This window comes from Eschrichtius robustus, chromosome 2, assembly GCF_028021215.1.
Source record: "Eschrichtius robustus isolate mEscRob2 chromosome 2, mEscRob2.pri, whole genome shotgun sequence".
NCBI classification, from domain to species: domain Eukaryota; kingdom Metazoa; phylum Chordata; class Mammalia; order Artiodactyla; family Eschrichtiidae; genus Eschrichtius; species Eschrichtius robustus.
The window spans coordinates 11,526,953-11,546,345 of NC_090825.1; the positions used below are offsets into that span (position 1 = coordinate 11,526,953).

The 19,393-nt window shown below is 39.1% G+C and overlaps 1 protein-coding gene across 10 annotated transcripts in view; it reads right to left on the reverse strand.

The window, feature by feature from the left end:
- The window catches only part of DNAH5 (dynein axonemal heavy chain 5), a 246,554-nt gene that overhangs the window by 21,145 nt on the left and 206,016 nt on the right, over positions 1-19,393 (reverse strand). For all 10 annotated transcript variants that reach the window (XM_068535147.1, XM_068535146.1, XM_068535148.1 and 7 more), the window contains 6 exons: positions 12,785-13,028; positions 11,662-11,776; positions 10,983-11,173; positions 6,922-7,043; positions 3,878-4,027; positions 788-1,033 (listed from right to left, as the gene is read on the reverse strand). In XM_068535147.1, the coding sequence (XP_068391248.1) occupies positions 788-1,033; positions 3,878-4,027; positions 6,922-7,043; positions 10,983-11,173; positions 11,662-11,776; positions 12,785-13,028 (1,068 nt within the window). The remainder of the gene's footprint in view (positions 1-787; positions 1,034-3,877; positions 4,028-6,921; positions 7,044-10,982; positions 11,174-11,661; positions 11,777-12,784; positions 13,029-19,393) is intronic.

Consider the following 19,393-nt stretch of genomic DNA (forward strand, 5'->3'; position numbering starts at 1 on the left):
CAGACAGAGCACAGCACACATGAGAGACCTCTCCCTTTCACCAAAGCTGGGGGCAGGGCACAGCTTGAGGGTGGAAGAGGTAAATATGGAGGTTCTAGAACCCAGTGAGCTCAGTTTTAGACCAGGGGGAGGGGACCAGGATGCAGCACAGTGGTAAGATTCTAGAGTCAGCAGCTGGGACCTAGAACCCAATGGTTTCAGGGTGAGCTTAGTGTTTGGTCTGCTCTGTACACTGTTGAATTTGCAAGCTGCAAAAGGCTCTAGGAGACCCACCTGGAAGGCAACAGGCCAGGTTTCCTGCAAACCTCTGGTACCACCACAGGATAACAGCAGATTCCTGGCCTCTGGGATTGGGGGCAGGCCTAGGGGACCCCAGGGCACAGATGATGCATTCTGGAACCCAAGAAAGGTATGGTGTTGTAGATTCTGGAGAGTTTTGGATTCCAAGAGCAGAGCTGGAGGGGTTGGAGCGTATGGCAGAGAGGAGGAACTATGAACCCTATAGAACGTTCGGGACCTGGAGTGGGGTTTAGCGTTATGCAAACTGGTCAGGGAATAGGATGTTCTGATTGGGCAAGTTTCCCATAAGTCAAGGCTCAGCAGAAAAAGTTTTAAGTGTGTCCATTTTTCCATGGAAATTTTCTAATAGATATCATGCTTTTCCCTGTTTAGTAAACAGAATACAATACATAAGTTTAAACTCTTAAGGATTCATAAGCTCTCTGCATCGTTATTCTATAACCTGTAATGTCAACATCATAACACAAAAGTAGACATCTGGCCTCACATTCGCCATGGTCTGCTGCAGGAGCTTGCGAGCGTGGACCTCCTGGCCCTGCCCCATGGACACGTAGCGGGTTTCTATTTTTAATCTCTTCCCCAAGGCGATGATGGAACCTGTGGGGTCTGAGCCCATAGACAGGACACAGATGAGTGGTGTCCGTGGATCAGATTCCTCCCATGTCTTTTCCAAGTCCAGGATAACACCTTCCGCATACTTTTCTCCCATGGAGTCCACGATGTACTTACGCGCCTGCCAAAAACAGTACACGAGTCACCAAAACTAGCTCCAACTCCTTCTTGTGCATAATTCAATGTGGTTTCCAAAATTCATTTTTGTAGATTATCTCAGTGATGTCTACAGTAACCCTGCCAGGAAAATAGGGCAGAGGCTTTTTTCTTGTTGGTTTATCTGTTTGTTTGCTTGCTTGCTTATTTGAATCCTCACTCTGTAGAAGCTGAGTTACTTGCCAAAAACACAATCACCCACTTAAAAGACTAGAACCCAGGTTGGCTGACTCCTTATCTGGGACCCGTTTCAATACACCGGCTGCTTCATGCTGTACAAAAGATTTAAAATATTAGGCAACTCTATTATTGAGGATGCTTTAAGGGAAAAGTATATGCATTCAAATAATCAAGTAAACAGTACAATGCCTGGAATTTAATGAGTACTTAACAAATAGATAATTACTGCTGAGTGACTACTTATGTAGTGAAATTTATTGCATACTCATCAAATTAATTAATTTTTAAAGATTTAATCCAATTGCATTTGGAGCACACGGTACCACTTATTTTTGTATCTCTTAATATTTTTTCAAGGTTGGCCAGATCCAGTATTGAATTCTCTAACCTAAGTATAAATGCCTGCACATTTTTTACAGCTTTCTGAAAGGTACTTTACAAGTTTGCCTGACATGTTCTTTGGCTTCTCCAAAAGTCTACTTGTTTACACATTCATCACAGCCACTGGGCAGTGTGCTTCGTGATCAGGAAGGACTTCAAAGGCTGGACGCTCAGGTGTTCCACAAATTGCAGTTGTTTCTCAGCCACAGGCACCTGGGTACCTGCCATCATTGCAGCATCTCTCAAGATCCCGGTGTTTTGTCCTCTGGCATAGCAAGAAGCTCAAAATGGTCAATCTTGCCATAGAACTCAGCACTGACCACACCTGGACATTTCCATCGAAGCTATGAGCTAACTTACTGTTACCTATACATACATCAGGGGCCAGGCGGTAAATATATTAGGCTTTCGTGGCCGTACAGACTCTGTTGCCCAACTCAACCTACCACTGCAGCATAAACAAATGATAGTTCATAAATAAATGAGCATGGCTATGTTCCAATAAAAGTTTATAGACACTGGACTTTGAATGTTATATAATTTTCACATATCACAAAATATTATTCTTCTTGGCTTTTTTTCAAGCCTTTAAAACTATAAAAACCATTCTTAGCTCACAGCTGTACATAAACAGGCAGTAGCACAAGACACCCTCTGATAGCATGTTCTTCTTGCAACCAGGCTTTTGAATGTCCCTGGACATGCACTCATGCTCAGCCAAAATGCTACGAACAAGCCTGATGTTGCTTGTGGGGAATGGGGATTAAATATGTCCACATTGTTGACCTTGTAATATGCTTCCCCAAATGGTGTCTGGTTGAAAATCACAAAAGGAATCTAATGTGAGAATAAAAACTTCAGAGGAGAGAACATTTTTCCAAGGGGCCTTCTAGATCTTGCTTAAGACTTGGGTGTTACCATAAGGGCCAGGGGAAGCCATTAAAGGAATACCATAATGATATTTCTGTTTCTTCTAGAATATACAAGATGGATTAGAGTGGGCAAGAATGAACTACAGGAGACCAGTTAGAAAGACATGGCTGTCATCAGCCTAAGGGTGACAGAGGCCAGAATGAAGATGACAAAGTTACAAAGGGGTGGGAGACACTTAAATTTCAGCACTGAACCCAATAAAGTGTTATATGAAAAAAAATAAAAAGGGAAGGAAGGAAGAGTGGGAGGGAAGGGAGGGAGGGAGGGAGGAAGGAGAGAAGGAAGGGGAAAAGAAAAGTCTACTTGAAACTTCTACACTCCCCTTAAATAAGGCAACTGTTTGACAATTCATTTGGGCAGGATAAAAGTAATGACACTGAGAAGAAAAACCAAAGGAAGGGTGATCTCAGTGCCCTGAGTTGCAAAACTCATTTTTCTTTTCTCAATAAATGATTGAATCTAGTTGTTTTCATGATTCCACAGTACCTAGGTGAACTTGGAGGTGGTTACTCCATATGTTTTTAACACTCCCCCTGGAGAGTGAAGGGGAAAAATTCCTACATTCTATTAGAAACCCCAGCCTACTGTTATTTTATGACTTATTTAAAGAAGTCCGTAAAAAAAAAAAAAAAAAAATCAATGTCTGTGAATAGTAGAGTTTAACTTTTAGCTGTGAAGGCAAGACACCTTGTACAAGTCTGTTTCATGGGTAAATTTCCATGACGGTAAGGCCAAAAGATTAAAAGTCTTTGAAAAGATGGATCTTGTGGAGGCAGGGTTTACATTTAAACCATATGTATCATTCAAAGAAATTTAGGCAAAACTTCTTTCTCACATCGAGGTTTGTGACACATCCTGGGGTAATGGCTATGGATTTGGGGATGCTATACTACCCTGTAGTCTTCCTCTCCCCTCCCCAGTACCTGAGCAGTCTTCCTATTTAAGAAACATCACTTTACTACTAGCAAAATGGAGTAGCCATATCTTTTTTGAGTTAATATTAAAATGATATGGAAAAACAATGCATTACCTTCACATTAGACCTATATAACCACCTTACAAACATAGTTTCCTCATTCACTCTTATTGTATCACTTAGACCAAAGAAAATCATTAAATTACTTAGCCCAAATATACACCTCCGTACACTTATTTGTTGTTTATTTTTCCATTTTTCACAATTGTATTGCTAGAAAATTACACAGAAGCCTACACAAAAATTCTCATTGGGATTAACATTTTAAATATTCTTTTAAATTTAAAAGGAAATGTTCCTTTAAAATATTCTCCTATTTTTAAAATATGTACTTTTTACCTGGGCAATGGTTCTGTCGGGACACCAGGATCTAATAAGGAGAAGACGTCTAAAGCAGTCTAGAGATTTATCATAGGCATTTGGAAGGGGTTCCTCCTCAGGGTTTTCCTTATCAAACCAAATTTTCCACATTTTCTCATTTCTCGATATCTGAAAATACCAGGGGATAAGAAAAGTGTCACACCACAGAAAAATCTTTCAGTAAGCATTCACAGATATTTTTCCTCTTTCTGACCATTCCAGGCATGGGTGAATGCTATTCCTTGAGTATTTTTTAAAATTTTATATCCTAGCACCAAAAAGTTGAGAGTCTAAAATCAAATGTGATTTGCTCTAAAGTCAGTCTGTACTAACAGCAGCCTCCGGCTCCCTCTTAAAGGAGGGAGAGCCCTGGGTTATGGAATTTCTTCTATGACTTTGTGGGAACAAATCTGCAAAGAATAAAGAAATCAATGGAAATTCATTTTCATTATTTTAAGGAAATCTGTTTTGCTCCATGAGATCCCTTATGATGAAGAACCAAGTCTCAGGCTTCCCTGGTGGCGCAGTGGTTAAGAATCCACCTGCCAATGCAGGGTACATGGGTTCGAGCCCTGGTCTGGGAAGATCCCACACACTGGGAAGCAACTAGGCCCGTGTGCCACAGCTACTGAGCCTGCACTCTAGAGCCCTCGAGCCACAACTACTCAGCCCATGTGCCACAACTACTGAAGCTCGCTATCCTTGAGCCCGTGCTCTGCAACAAGAAGCCCACTGCAATGTGCACCGCAACGAAGAGTAGCCCCCGCTCGCCGCAACTAGAGAGAGCCCGCGCGCAGCGAAGACCCAATGCAGCCAAAAATAAAATAAATAAATTTATTATTTTTTTAATTAATTAATTTATTTATTTATCTTTTTATTTTTGGCTGCATTGGGTCTTCATTGCTGTGCGCGGGCTCTCTCTAGTTGCGGCGAGCGGGGGCTACTCTTCGTTGCGGTGCACGGGCTTCTCACTGCGGTGGCTTCTCTTGTTGCGGAGCACAGGCTCTAGGCGTGTGGGCTTCAGTAGTCGTGGCTCCCAAGATCTAGGGCACAGGCTCAGTAGCTGTGGTGCATGGGCTTAGTTGCTCCATGGCATGTGGGATCTTCCTGGACCAGGGCTCGAACCCATGTCCCCTGCACTGGCAGGCGGATTCTTAACCACTGCGCCACCAGGGAAGTCCCAAAATAAAATAAATAAATTTATAAAAAAAAAAAAAAAAAGAACCAAGTCTCATTCACTTATGTTTCCTCATTTCCCAGGACCATTCTTGAAACAAAAGAAGACATTTAATACATGTTTATTATTGAAGTCTCTTGGTCAATACTCTATTAATCTAGAGTAATTTGAAATACGCCACTTAATATCAGCATCAAATGAATAATCACACTTGCTTCCTTTAGGCAATTGATAAAGGAAAAAAACACAGTCCACTATCATTTGAAGCTTAAAAAATCAAAGAGAGGCAAGCATTATATGGGCAAGCATCTCAAAATCGTAGAATAAATCACATCGCAGATAAACATGATCTTATGTTCTCTGGTATATTCCCTTTGATTAAAGCCCCAAGTGTATTCCTTGGAGATCTAATCAAAGGAAAAACCATTTGGGTTCATATTTAGAAAATATCATGTAAGAATAAAAAAATAACCTCTTTCAATCATGAAAGACTACATAATATGGAGGGATTTCAGGTATAAAATATAATCTCCAGAAGACAGCTACTTCAATAGCTGATAATGGTCCAGGAAAGGTCACTAGGAGTCATCCCATGGGGGAACAAGCTAGAATGCATTAAAATCTCCCCCCCAAAAAGCTATTTAACCCAAAAGAATGGCTTATACCCTAATTACATGGCAATCACCAGGTGTAAGCCAAAACATAAAAAATACAGCAGAACTTAAGCTTCCAGTCAACTTAAACTGGCAAAGTCAAGAACGAGCATTAGGACAAATACCATATGATATCATTTATGTGTGGAACCTAAAATATGATACAAATAAATTTATCTATGAAACAGAAACAGACTCACAGACATAGAACACAAACTTACAGCTACCAAAGGGGAAAGGGGGTGGGGGGAGGGAGAAATTAAGAGCTTGGGGTTAACAGATACAAACTACTGCATATAAAATAGATAAACAACAAGGTCCTACTGCATAGCACAGGGAACTATAGTCGGTATCTTGTAATAAACCCTAATGGAAAAGAATATATGTATATATATACACAACTAAATCACTTTCTTGTACACCAGAAACTAATGTAACGTTGTAAATCAACTATACTCTAATGATTAAAAAAAAAAAAAAAAAGAACCAGTGTTAAGACATTTTCTGGTGAAAAAGAGCCTTCACCTGGCAGCTGAAGAAAGCCACCTTGCTGCCCATGCAGCTTCTCGCTGGTCATCAGATTCTCAAGAAGCTATTTCCTGGCTTGTCCCAATTCAACTTTCTATACCCAAGTTCCACAATACCAATATATACACAATTCATCAGGAACTTGCTGCTTACGAAAGGACAACGACTTCTAAAGATAAAAGGCCAGGTGTTTGTGTTAGATTCAGACCCAGATGCCTAGCTAAGGCAGTATAACGAAGAGAGGAAGAAGAGAGAAACAAGAGGTAAGAATGGATGTTTATCACTTAGAGGAAGGGTGTTCTTATTACTTTTCATTTCATCTTTAGAAAGACGGCAAACCCTTTTAATCATATCTAATCATTTAATCTAATTGAATCTGTTTTCCCACTTACTTGTGGGTCTCTAACTGGTGATACTGACATATCATCCAGGTCAGCGTTGGTTAAACTTCCTGGGTAACTAAGTTCTTCCTGCGAGACCAGCCTGCCATGGACGGAGTGTGCTTTATCAGAGTATGAGTGAGCGGTGAGGAAAGTCAAGCACTGGTCATACCATTTTAAGAGTGACAAAGAAATCTCTCTCTTCCCCAAGTAGTGTAGCCAAATGATAAATCAGGAAGCTGCTCACTGTGACCTTATCATAAGTTTACTCAAAGCACAAGTTACCTGATCAAGGACATCAGAAAACTGTCTAAGTTTGCTCAGTTCCACCAAATTCAGCCAGGTCATGTCCAGAATCCATTTAGATGGTTTAGGAGGACAGGCTTTCAAGTCCAACGAGGCACCACCTTTCAAGTTAAACATATTAAGTTATTAAATTTTTCTTTCTTTACTGTAAAACAATCTCTTTATAAAAAACTTTTGCTGAAACTATTTTAATATCAATTCTTTTACTACCTGGACATTTATTAAACTCAGAAATAGAAATCATAGTGATGAACAAGCTTTAACATTTAATAAAGGAATAGGTGATTTTAGAAAAACACATTTAAGGATCAATAATATAGCTTTGGATTTAGGTAAGTGGTGGATTCTGTCTTAGCTCCACCTGGCCAATGTCTGGGACAAGCCAGCTCATCTGTCTGGAACTCTGTTTCCAAATATGTACAATGGGAATAATGAAGCCTAGGTGTTGTGCTAATGGCAGAAAATATATAAAGTGAGTGTAAAGCACTCAAAACAGGATCAAGGACAAAGCAGAGGGTCACTAAATGAGCAGCTATTGTCAGCATTAAGAATTGCCAAATATTGGCACAAGCTCATTTTAAGGAGAGAATTTATCTAGAAATGTTAGTAGCACTACCTGTGTTTGAAGGGTTCTCCTCTATAAATCAGTATATTATTTACATCCATTTTGAGCACACCCAAGGGCCCTGTGCTATGTCACTTATTTTTCATCAGTCTACCCACAACAAACATTTCCATTCGGTACTGACTCCTATCTTTTTGCTGATGATTTACCTAGGCTCACATAACTCATATAACTCTCACAGCACCATAAAATAAATGACAGTTTAAAAAGTTATTGTTGCCTATCCCAGAAGAACTAAATGTGTGAACAATCATATTTTAAGTCAAAGAAAGAGTTAGCAAGTCTTCTATAGGATAAAATATACTGTTTAATAAATAACATCTATTAAAATGTTTCAGGGAAAATATGCTCTAACCATAATTCTTAGAAGGATATAACCAATCTATTTGGCTACAATCTTTTTTTGAACAGTGCAGGTCATAAACAAGTAATAATACTCAAGATATTTACTGAGCCAATCTCTACTTTATTCAGGTACCATGGACCCCACGAAATTGCTGTCTTTTGCCGAATCTATCTTAGTAGACGTCCAAGGTAAGTGGAACAAGAGGTAAGTGAAGCCATTTAGTGAAAATATTAGCTCATAAAAGCAAAACAGATTGCTTGAACACCAGGAAGCAGTTAAAGAGCTAAGGACAATGCCACTGTGTTGAAAACTGTCACACCAATTTTCATAGAAACTGTCCATTTTCCAACAAACTGAAAAGAATAAGGTATTACCACAGGATTAGGGAGAAGCTTTTCATGGAAAAGAGTGTTCCTTGAAGCCAAAGATTATTCATTGTTTAACAGAGGGTAACACTGTCATGAATATCTTGCCTGCCTCAAATGTGTACTTTGGGCAACAAAGAATGTTGTAATGGTAGGGAGTGGGGAACATATTCCTGGATAACATGGCACCAGATTAGGTGGAATTTTGATGAATAAACTGCTGGGATAGGAATAATTCAAAATAAATTCTCAAGATGATTGAGAATTATGCCAGTCCCTTCATCCCTCAAACCCTTGTTTTGGGAGAAAGAAGGTTTAAATCTTTGTCATTATACCTTGTAAAAGCGAAACATGCTTACAATGATTTATACAAGTTGTACCTTGTACCATGAAGTGGCATAGCTAAGGCAGACTTAGAAAGTCATCCAGGCTGATGCTTTCCCATCTTAGAGATGAGTACATTGAAAAATCAGCAACAAAACACTGTTGCTATCTAAATAACATTTTCAAACAAGTGATTTTAAAGCCCTTACAGAAGGAGTTCATGTCATTGGGCAGCTTTCACCAACATATCTAACAAAGGGAAATCTTATGAAACTCTGTGTCCTAAAGGAGTACAAGAAATAAATAGCTGTTGAATGCCAAAGTCCCACAAAATCCTGTCCAACCTATGCAGGCCTCAGACTAATCGAAATAAACTAAAAAACTAAAGATAATATAACAATGCCTATCATCTGTTGAGCTATTCTATGTGCCAGGGTTTATATAAGTTGTGCGAATTCTCAATAATCCTATTATGTAGATTTGACTATCCTTGTTTCATAGCTGAGGCAACTGAAGCTTGAAAAGTTTAAACTGCTCAAAACCACTCATCCAGAAGGTGGCAAAGCCACTATTTTCCCTTAGAGTCTTCCCAACTCTAAATCCCACGTTTGTTTTGATCACGCCAAACAGTAACACACTTTACAGTATTTCTGGACACTATGTGCAATGTCATTTCCATAGGGAAATGCATCTCACGCCTGAATTGAGCGTGTCAGGAACAACTTTCCCACAGGAAGCTCCATCAGCTGCAGGACCAGAGTCACTGAGGCCAGAAATCATTTATATACGAAGGACTCGCTGAAGAAGGCAACTCCTACACCTACATGCCCACCTAAGGTGATGTCTCACCAGACCATTCATCTTCCATGTGCTCTGAATTAGGAAACTTGGACCAAAAAGAAACCTAAGGGGCAAGGGTTCAACGTTTAGAAACAAGAGAGAGAAAGAGAAAGAGAGATCATCCACAAATCATAATTTCTGAGTTTTCAAGTCTAACTAAATGAGTCTTTATTGCTACCATAAGATACATAGATATAGATATAGTTATAGATGCATAAGCATATGTATATGAACATGAATATGCATTTGGGTATGTATAAGTATGACTCTGACCTACATACTCCCATGTGTGCCCTTCTCTACTGCCCCCATTGGGATCCTCTTCAAGTTCCTCTGCAAATCTACTCTCCATGTAGGTGAAGTCAATGAAAATCCACCCCTCCAAAGATAAAGTTGTGCCTTATCTTTAAAGATAAGCCTTTGTTTAGAAAGTTAGAGTAGATAAAACCATCTCGAGCCCAGCATCATTTCCACTGTTCCTTTAAATACTTTTTGTCCAGACATTCAAGAATGTGATAGCAAATGTGTGTTTCCCAGCCTTCCATGGCAGAGGGGACCTGTCTGTGATCAACGCTACAATAGATACAGAGGAAATATCCATGGGATGAGTGGCATGGTCACCTCACCCACTCTGCTCCAGCCGCCCTGGTTGCTTTGCTTTGCCTTCATCATAGGACGCCCTCTCCCACTAGAGGCATTGATGCCACCTCCTCAACCTTCAGCACTTTCTCTAAACATCCCCAGGACCAACATCCCCTGGTCCTTCAGGTCTTGGCCACCTGCCCATCTCTCGGGAATCCCACCCAATTAGAGATCCCATTAAATATCCCATTAAAATTTTTAAACCTTACCCACTCCACATACTAAACATTCCCCAACTCCCTTATCCTTCTCCGTTTTTCCATAGTGCTTACTAGCTCCTCACATACTGCACAATTTACTTACTGTTTATTATGTTTCAAGTGCCTATTCTGTGTCCTGGCATGCAATAGTTGCCCAATAAATATTCATGCAATTAATGAACAAATAAAATATCTCAGACTTCCCTGGTGGCGCAGTGGTTAAGAATCCACCTGCCAATGCAGGGGACATGGGTTCGATCCCTGGTCCAGGAAGATCCCACATGCCGTGGAGCAACTGAGCCCTTGCGCCACAACTACTGAGCCTGCGCTCTAGAGCCCGCGAGCCACAACTACTGAGCCCGCGAGCCACAGCTACTGAAGCCTGCATGCCTAGAGCCCGTGCTCCACAACAAGAAAAGCCACCGCAATGAGAAGCCTGCACACCACAACGAAGAGTAGCCCCCGCTCGCCGCAACTAGAGAAAGCCCGTGAGCAGCAACAAAGACCCAACACAGCCAAAAATAAAAAGATTAATTAATTAGTTAATTAAGTTTTAAATGTTAAAAAAAAATCTCACATAAATGCAATCTTCAATGAAATGCAAGGAAACTGCTATTGCTAAGAAAAAAATGCACAAGACCTTCACTATAATTCCTACATCTGCACCTGTGCACAATGCTTTCTATTCTAATATTGACCTTTAATAAGGGTGAGAAACTCTTCATGCTTGACTCGGTTCCTCTGCATGTCAATCTTCAGGGTAAGCAGCAGGGTGAACAGAAATTTGTGCTCCTCGTACAACCCCCGAGCCGTGTACTTATAAACCTCATAGGTCATGTGCTCAATGATATTAGCGATCCTCTTGCTTGTAATTGGGCTCTTGACAGACCTGGAGAAGAGAACATTTAAATCAGGCTTGTCCCACCCTTTTCAATTGTCCCTAAAAACAACGTCTTTAATGGAAAATAAGTAACTCTGGAGGACCAATTCTTATTTTTTACACATCAACAGTAAGCCTCCTAAATCTAAAATAACAAGCACTCTCTCCACATGAAATAGCAGAATCCTCCATGTTGTCTGAATCAATTTTACCTGCGGAGTATTATCACTCACAAAAATGTCTGGGGAATTTTCTTGCTTAACAGAAACTTGGGGAAACCAAAGGAATCGATCAGTGGATGAATAGTTGGGTAGAGCTTTCTCTAAGCATAAAATGACAAATGAGAATGATTTGTTAACACACTGGTAATTACACTCAACTTAGATTTTAAAAAAAGAAGCAGCTTAGTTGCAAAGGGAAAATAAGTTATCAATGTAATGTCACCGTTCTAACCCACAGATACAGAATTCAGCTTGGCTTCCTGAGTACAGACGTACCTGGCCAAGGAAAGGTCAAACAAGCCAAGAAACTGGCGGAGCGAAGTCTGATACATCTCATTAACCAAGCACATCTCTGTGATGAGGAAGTAGAGGATGCTGCCCAGGGTAGCAACTAAAAGACAAAGAGCAACGTTGCACTTGCTACGAGCGCAGAAAATAAATGACCCAGGCACAGATCAGTCTAAACGCTAAATGAAACAAGTTTTATTTGTACGTCTTAGCAATGACTGTCTACCAACAATGGGAGTCTAGAGCAATGTCATCATATATATTTAATTCTTCTTTGTAAGCTTTGAACAAGTAGTCTGCTATTTGGGTTCATTAAATGATACTTTCTGTTTTAGAATCTCTAGATCCCTTATAAATACATTTTATTACACTTTTTCATAGGTAGAAAAGACAAACGGTGGGACAGCATGGGTTGTATTGTAACATCCAGCAAACTGTATAGGCATTGTTAAGGATCTCATTCTTAAGCTCCATGAGGAAGCCCTGACTAACCTTGGCCTCAAGTTGGTAAACCAAGGCATCGCAAAGATGACACCCCTGACTCTCCACCAGTAGATATTGTTTCAGTTATTTTTCCAGAAGGCATGATAAATTACTAAACGAAATTGAATTCTTTTAGCAGGTTCCCTTTATAACCCATGAACAACACTGATTTGCTGATCTGTGGATAAGGTTGAAGAGTTCCCATGAGACCAGAGAACTACCTGGATTCATGGGAACTCTACAGGACTACAAACAAAATACAGGCTTATTGTTACCAAATGATAAACAACTAGTGAACGGCCCACAAATGCAGCACAAATTCCTCAGACTTCACTAGTTTGTAGTCAAATGTCTTTAATAATTCTCCTCTTTACTTTCCGGTTTAAAAATAAGTTCACAGGAACCTTAAAGAATTTGCCAATAACATGAATTATAAGCACCCAGAAAATTTACACCACTATAACATTTCTTCATCTCAATTTTACTGAATATTTAAAGAAATGCCACAAAACACAAATGGCCACCCCACGTTGCATAGTTGTTCTCATAACATCCTTACTTCAATTTCTCTAATTCTCATTTCTCGCTTCATTTTCCTGTGACATTTGTCTTTCATTACCAAACTCACCAGGTCTATATTCCTCCCGGGCTGAGTTAATTTGAATTTCTGTATCAGCTGAAATTTCCAGCTTCTGTGTCACCTCCTCGGCTGTCTTTTTTGTGTTATTCAGCACAAGGATGAGACTCTCGTCTTCCACCAGGGACCCCTGGGTACTGGTCAGACAGTAAAGCAAATTATCTTCCAGCTCCTTCATTCTCCTCTTGTTTGCAGTTACAACTTCCATGAGATGAGTTCTTTCCTTCTCCAGTTCCTGTTAATTTGCATAAATATATTTTCTTCTTAATGAACACCTATGGTTTGGCCATTCCTTAAAAAGTTTACCTATGGGGCTGCTCTCGAGTTCCTGTACTGTGGTTGTCATGTTTGACTGCAGGAAATACGGACATCAAAATTAGAGGAGGAAAATTAATGGAGGAAAGAAGAACTGGTGGCAAACAATGTAAAATGTGCTAAAAATATTACCAGTATTAACTATTTACCATCTATTTATTTCCTAAAGTCAACTCATTTTTAAGGGACTTCTGTGATCATGTTTACTCCTGTTTTGAAACTGAAATTTATTTGAAGACAATATATGCGTCTCAGATTAAATACATTTACCTCTGTTTGGTTTCTTGTTTAAAAGAGCTCTATTGTGGTTTGAATGTGATTATTCTCAACTTGTGTGTTGAAATAGTATCCAACTCTGTGACAAGTAAGTGTCCAAAAGTTAGGCAAGCAAAATGTTCTGCTACTGCAGGTACATTTAAATTGAAAAATCATCTTGACCTGAAAAGAAAAGATGCTGTCCTCTCCAAGAGAACGGACGTTCTGAATCCTTCCTAAAAGACCTTTATGGGTAGCTGGGGAGAGAATGGCTTTGGAAGATTATTGCCCTTAATGGCTATTTCTTCCTTTTGGTAGTTTGGAGAGGGAGAGACAGTGAAAGAGAAGGAAAGAAAAGATGGGGCTGGTGAGGGTGAGGGAAGGGGGAAACAGCCACGACACTCAACAAGCCAAGGGCAGCAGGAAACCCAGAGGCTGCGAGATGCTTCCAGCACCAAGTCAAATTGTACATGAAAGTCAAGTTGTTTCATGAGAGACTCTAACTTGAAGTTAATAAAAGATTCAAAAGAGGAAAAGACAATGAGGAAATAGAATTTAAAATTTGAAAAGAAAGATACGCATTAGCAAGTTTGCTTGAAAAGCTTTCTAAATATAGTGTCCATTGACAAGGTACCTATGCTTACCTGCATTACTAAAGTTATGCACATTTCAGTGTAAATACAATATGGGGAAACGAGGGTTAAATGCAGGTGACTTGAACAGGAAAGCACGGTCGGCAGTTCCAGTTGTGCGGGTACCTGGGCATGTGAAACCAAGCTCACACTGCTAGAGCAGCTTCAGAAAGGTAAATACTCAGTTAGGTATTCTGGATATGGCTCAGCAGGTTTTGTAGATTCTACTCCTTATCGAGAAAACTAGAAATCTAAAGTTACATGCAGTGATGAATCACACAAAATCATATAAAACATAATAGGACTATTCATTAATTACGTGATTATTTACTTTCTTTCTAATATAACATATAAATTACTTAATAGTTATGCTCCAAGGATTTTTTGGTTCATTGATACATTCTCCAATTCTTAGTACAATGTCCGATACATAGTAGGCTCTCAATATTGCCCGGTGAATGATTAAATGCTATCTCCTTTTTCAAACTGACAAACTGAAACACATTAGTGTACCAGAAAATCTAGTCATGTCTTAGTGCCAGAAATACAGACATGAAAATTCTCCCTTTGTAACAAAAACCGTGAAGTTAAAAATAAAGGTCATGGTAGCAAAACGGCACGAAGGCAAAAAGCAAAGAGCACTGGCCTCTGCTTTACGTTCCAGCTAGTTAATCACCATTGGTTGAACAGTTATGGTGGGTGGGACCCTACCAGGCTCCCAACTCATGCTCTGAGCACAGTGAGTCAGGTCCGGGAACATTCTAGAAAAAAGAAAAATTCCCTCTTCAAGCAAAACAAAAGCTCAAACTTGCATCAATTCTTATTAATTCTCTGAGATACAGCAATGCAATTAAGACCTGCTCTTACTGTCTTCGCTTCCATGTGTTACTTGGTTACATTTGAAAACTTCCTTACTGGTCATTTTATTTTTTTTTTAACATCTTTAGTGGAGTATAATTGCTTTACATTGCTGTGTTAGTTGCTGCTGCATAACAAAGTGAATCAGCTATACATATACATATATCCCCATATCCCCTCCTTCTTGCATCTCCCTCCCACCCTCCCTATCCCACCCCTCTAGGTGGTCACAAAGCACCGAGCTGATCTCCCCCTGTTTATACGGCTGCTTCCCTCTAGCTATCTATTTTACATTTGGTAGTGTATGTATGTCCATGCCACTCTCTCACTTCGTCCCAGCTTACCCGTCCCCCTCCCCATGTCCTCAAGTCCATTCTCTACGTCTGCATCTTTATTTCTGTCTTGCCTGTAGGTTCTTCATGACTATTTTTTCCCTGTTTTTCAGATTCCATATATTTGTGTTAGCATACGGTATTTGTTTTTCTCTTTCTGACTTACTTCACTCTGTATGACAGACTCTAGGTCCATCCACCTCACTACAAATAACTCAATTTCGTTTCTTTTTATGGCTGAGTAATATTCCATTGTATATATGTTCCACATCTTCTTTATCCATTCATCTGTTGATGGACACTTAGGTTGCTTCCATGCCCTGGTTATTGTAAATAGTGCTGCAATGAACACTGTGGTACATGACTCTTTTTGAATTATGTTTTTCTCAGTGTATATGCCCAGTAGTGGGATTCCTGGGTCATATGGTAGTTCTATTTTTAGTTTTTTAAGGAACCTCCATATTGTTCTCCATAGTGGCTGTATCAATTTATATTCCCACCAACAGTGCAAGAGAGTTCCCTTTTCTCCACACCCTCTCCAGCATTTATTGTTTGTAGATTTTTTGATGATGGCCATTCTGACCAGTGTGAGGTGGTACCTCATTGTAGTTTTGATGTGCATGTCTCTAATGATTAGTGATGTTGAGCATCCTTTCATGTGTTTGTTGGCAATCTCCTTACTGGTCATTTTAATTCATTTATTTACTAGATAATAATCTCATATTTGAGATAAGTGACATTTAATGGTTACTATAAAATTCCTTTCCATGGGCAGTTATAATAAATGCACTCACAATATTGTTACACTAGGAAACAAAGTGATAATAAAATTAAATGGAAATAATTCAAATATTTTTTATTGCCATATTCTCAAATTTTACACACTCTTGCCATATTCTTAAATTTTACAGACTCTCATTATCGTTTCTGAGTTCCTAAAGGTGAGCCTGATAAAAGTCCTCACATGAAGACAGGGAAGGAAAGTAAAGCAGTGAGAAGAGTGAGCATTTTGACATCAGGAAGACACGTTTAAATTCTAACACCCAGGACTTATTAACTGCATGACCTTGGTCATGTTATGCAAGTCTTTAAGCCTCAGTTTCTTCATCTGCAAAATGGACATAAAACAGCTCAGAGAGTGATTGTGAGGATATCATTAGCAAAGAAGCTCAAAACCAGTGACTGGATCATGACAGCTGCTCAGAAGACGTCTCTTCTCTCTATCCCCTCCCTTCATTCATTTCCAGCATGGATTTTTCAGATGCATTGTAATATTTATTTGGAAATGAGTAGTTTGAAAAGTAAAATTATAAGTTGGTACAAAATAAATCACACTTTAGAATTTCACGTATCATTGTAAAAGCATAATAAAGGAGCTGAAAGGGATTTTTTTTAAAGGAGAACTGTCTAATCTTGCACTTACAATGCTAAGGATGCATGCTTTCATGTCTGCTGGAGATGAGACCATGGGCTATCAAATCCCAAATCTGCACCAAGTCTTACTGAGCCTTCCTGCATAAGTCTTCCTCCATTTTTTTCCAATTACATAGCAATTGCCCTAATCTAGGCTTTAATTATTGCTCGGGGGACCACACTAACCATAACTGTTCTCCCCGCTGATCTTCTGCTCTGCCATCACCCCCTTTTCTGCTCCTTGTCATTGAGGGATCTCCCTTTACTATTTGGAAAGGTCCAAAATTTTCAGCATAGTTTGCAAAACCTGTTACAACCTACATTTCCAATCTCATCTCCACTTGAGAACTACAGGATTGAGAGTAAAATTATGCCTCCATGTTGCTTATGAAAACCATTACTAAGAAAATAAACACACTTATTAGTAATACATACAATAAGGTACAAATTATTCCTTTCCTGATTTTAAAGATAGTAAGTAAAAGCTTGAACATTATTGAGTTGATTATGGTCAATTTAATGTCACTGTTAACAACATTAATTAAATAAAATTGTCAATTAAAGAAATGCTTATATTCCCAAAGGATTAAAATAAGGCTAAGGAGTACATTTCCCCCATAGTTTGAAACTGATGAAATAATATACTCTAAAGTAAATACTACAACCTAAAGTAATATTTGGAATTCCAAAAGCAAATTATTCATTAAATAGCACACCAGTGGCCAAACAGTAGAATAGAACAATAGTTATGGGGCAAGGAAAGATACCTCTGAAAGAAAATAGAACAATTGCTATTTGCTTTTCATTTGAGATTTGAAAATGGAAAACCTACTTTGGGATAAGGTTTTAGGCATATTTTCATTTCTTTGACAGATTTAAACATATTTCTGTTGAACTACAACTTTAGTTCCATAATATAGTTCTTTTACAAATTAATACGAAGGGGCAAAGTTAATCAAAATAATTTTGTCTATTAGCATTTTTCCCACCAAAGGGATTATCTCTTAGCACACACACACACACACAGACACACACACACATTTGTGCTATGTATTCCATATATTAAGACCACAACATAAAAATTTTATATAAACTGTGATAATGTGAAAAGTATCCCTGAATTGAATAAGAAAGTACATCAGTGATTCAGTACAACTTCATGAAATGTACTATTGGTTAATTACATGATCAAAAGTTAAGTGGCTCAACAAGGATGCAAATGAAAATTAAAATTCTTTGTGTTCATAAACTTCAACTATAACCAAAGTTTTAGAATCAATAAAAGGAAATAGATGACAGCCTTCCACAGTTCTCATTTTTAACGTATCACCCAGGCTTTATTCCCAAAGATTCTTTCTCTTCTGTACCTTGCACTGGTAATTAAAATGAAAGATTAAACAACTGAACTCAGAAACAGATTTATTTTTTCTCCACCACCAATGACAATGGTGATAACAATGTCTATTTAGTGTCTTTATTAAGTTATTTCCCATGTCAGTTCCACCAAGTTTAGGTCCTTCCAGCTCCAAAAGAAATAAATCACACACCTGTTTGTTCATTCGAAACTCTGAACAATGATGACCCTTGAGGCTTTGTATTGTGTGGCTAGTAGAAGCTGTTAATTGATATTAATATTTTTCTCCTAATAGTACTCTTTGAGATTCTGTCTTATTCTCTAGGATCAAGGTGAGAGTGACCCGAAGAGACTAGGTTTCTTTAAAGGAAAGTTTCTGGAGGGCTACTGGTTTGCTGCCTATTTAAAATGGTCTTGATACATCACCTTCTGATGAGGACAGCAGGCCGTCTAAATATACTCACAGGTACATCAGGTGAACAATTGAATATGACCTTGATATGAACCTGAACAGCCCATGCATTTAAAAAGACTGCCTTGAAGCACACAGAAAAGTATAAAGTCAGTTAAAAATCTGCCTTCCTTGCTTTCATATGCTCGGAGGTTTCCCTTTGTCTTCTTAAGCAAACAAACCTGCTCAGGCTGTACAGCTGAGCATTCATGAGACCAGATCCTGCATGATAATAAGGCTCCTCACTGCCTGTATTCCCAGAACACTGGACAGCTGGTGAATTTATGGACTCAAAGAAGAGTAGCCTTTCCCTTGTATCCTAAGTTACTGTTCCAAGCTGCCTTTCACAAGAAGAATCAGCAGACCAGTGAAGGCATAACTCATCCTGACTGAAGATGTTCACCATTTGTTTCAATGTTCCCTACATTTAGGGCATTTCTTAGATGCTTTCCAACATCAACTTCCTATCTGTGGGATCTTCCTAGCTTTCAAAAGCCCCCTCCTTGGCCCAATAACATTTCATATTGATATTTTTACCATCACCCAAGATGTGATCATAGTAAGAGAGACTTCATTGTCACTGAAGTCAAAGAAACAGTTTGGACTTAACGTTTTATATCTGTGTCCATAGGCACAGACATAGGCTCTTCTCAACTGAGTCACTAGATGATAAAAAAAAATGTCCTGAAAGCACCAGAGATCAACTCAGACCCACTTGCCACCACCCAGGCTGAAAAGATTCAGCAAAGTGAGCAAATTCAGGAGCACGGTGGGCAGAAAAGATGCTGCAAAAGGAGAAGCTGCTGGCAGAAAGTAGACTACTTAAGATCCATCACAAATAAGTCTCGCAGCTCACTTCGCTTTAGAGAAAAAAAACTACAGATTACGTGTTGTATTCTAATGTGGTTCAGGGTAAGATGACTATTATAACAGAATGAGTGTCATGTCACTCTGACCACACTTTTGTGAGAATCATTTCCTTTGAGCCTG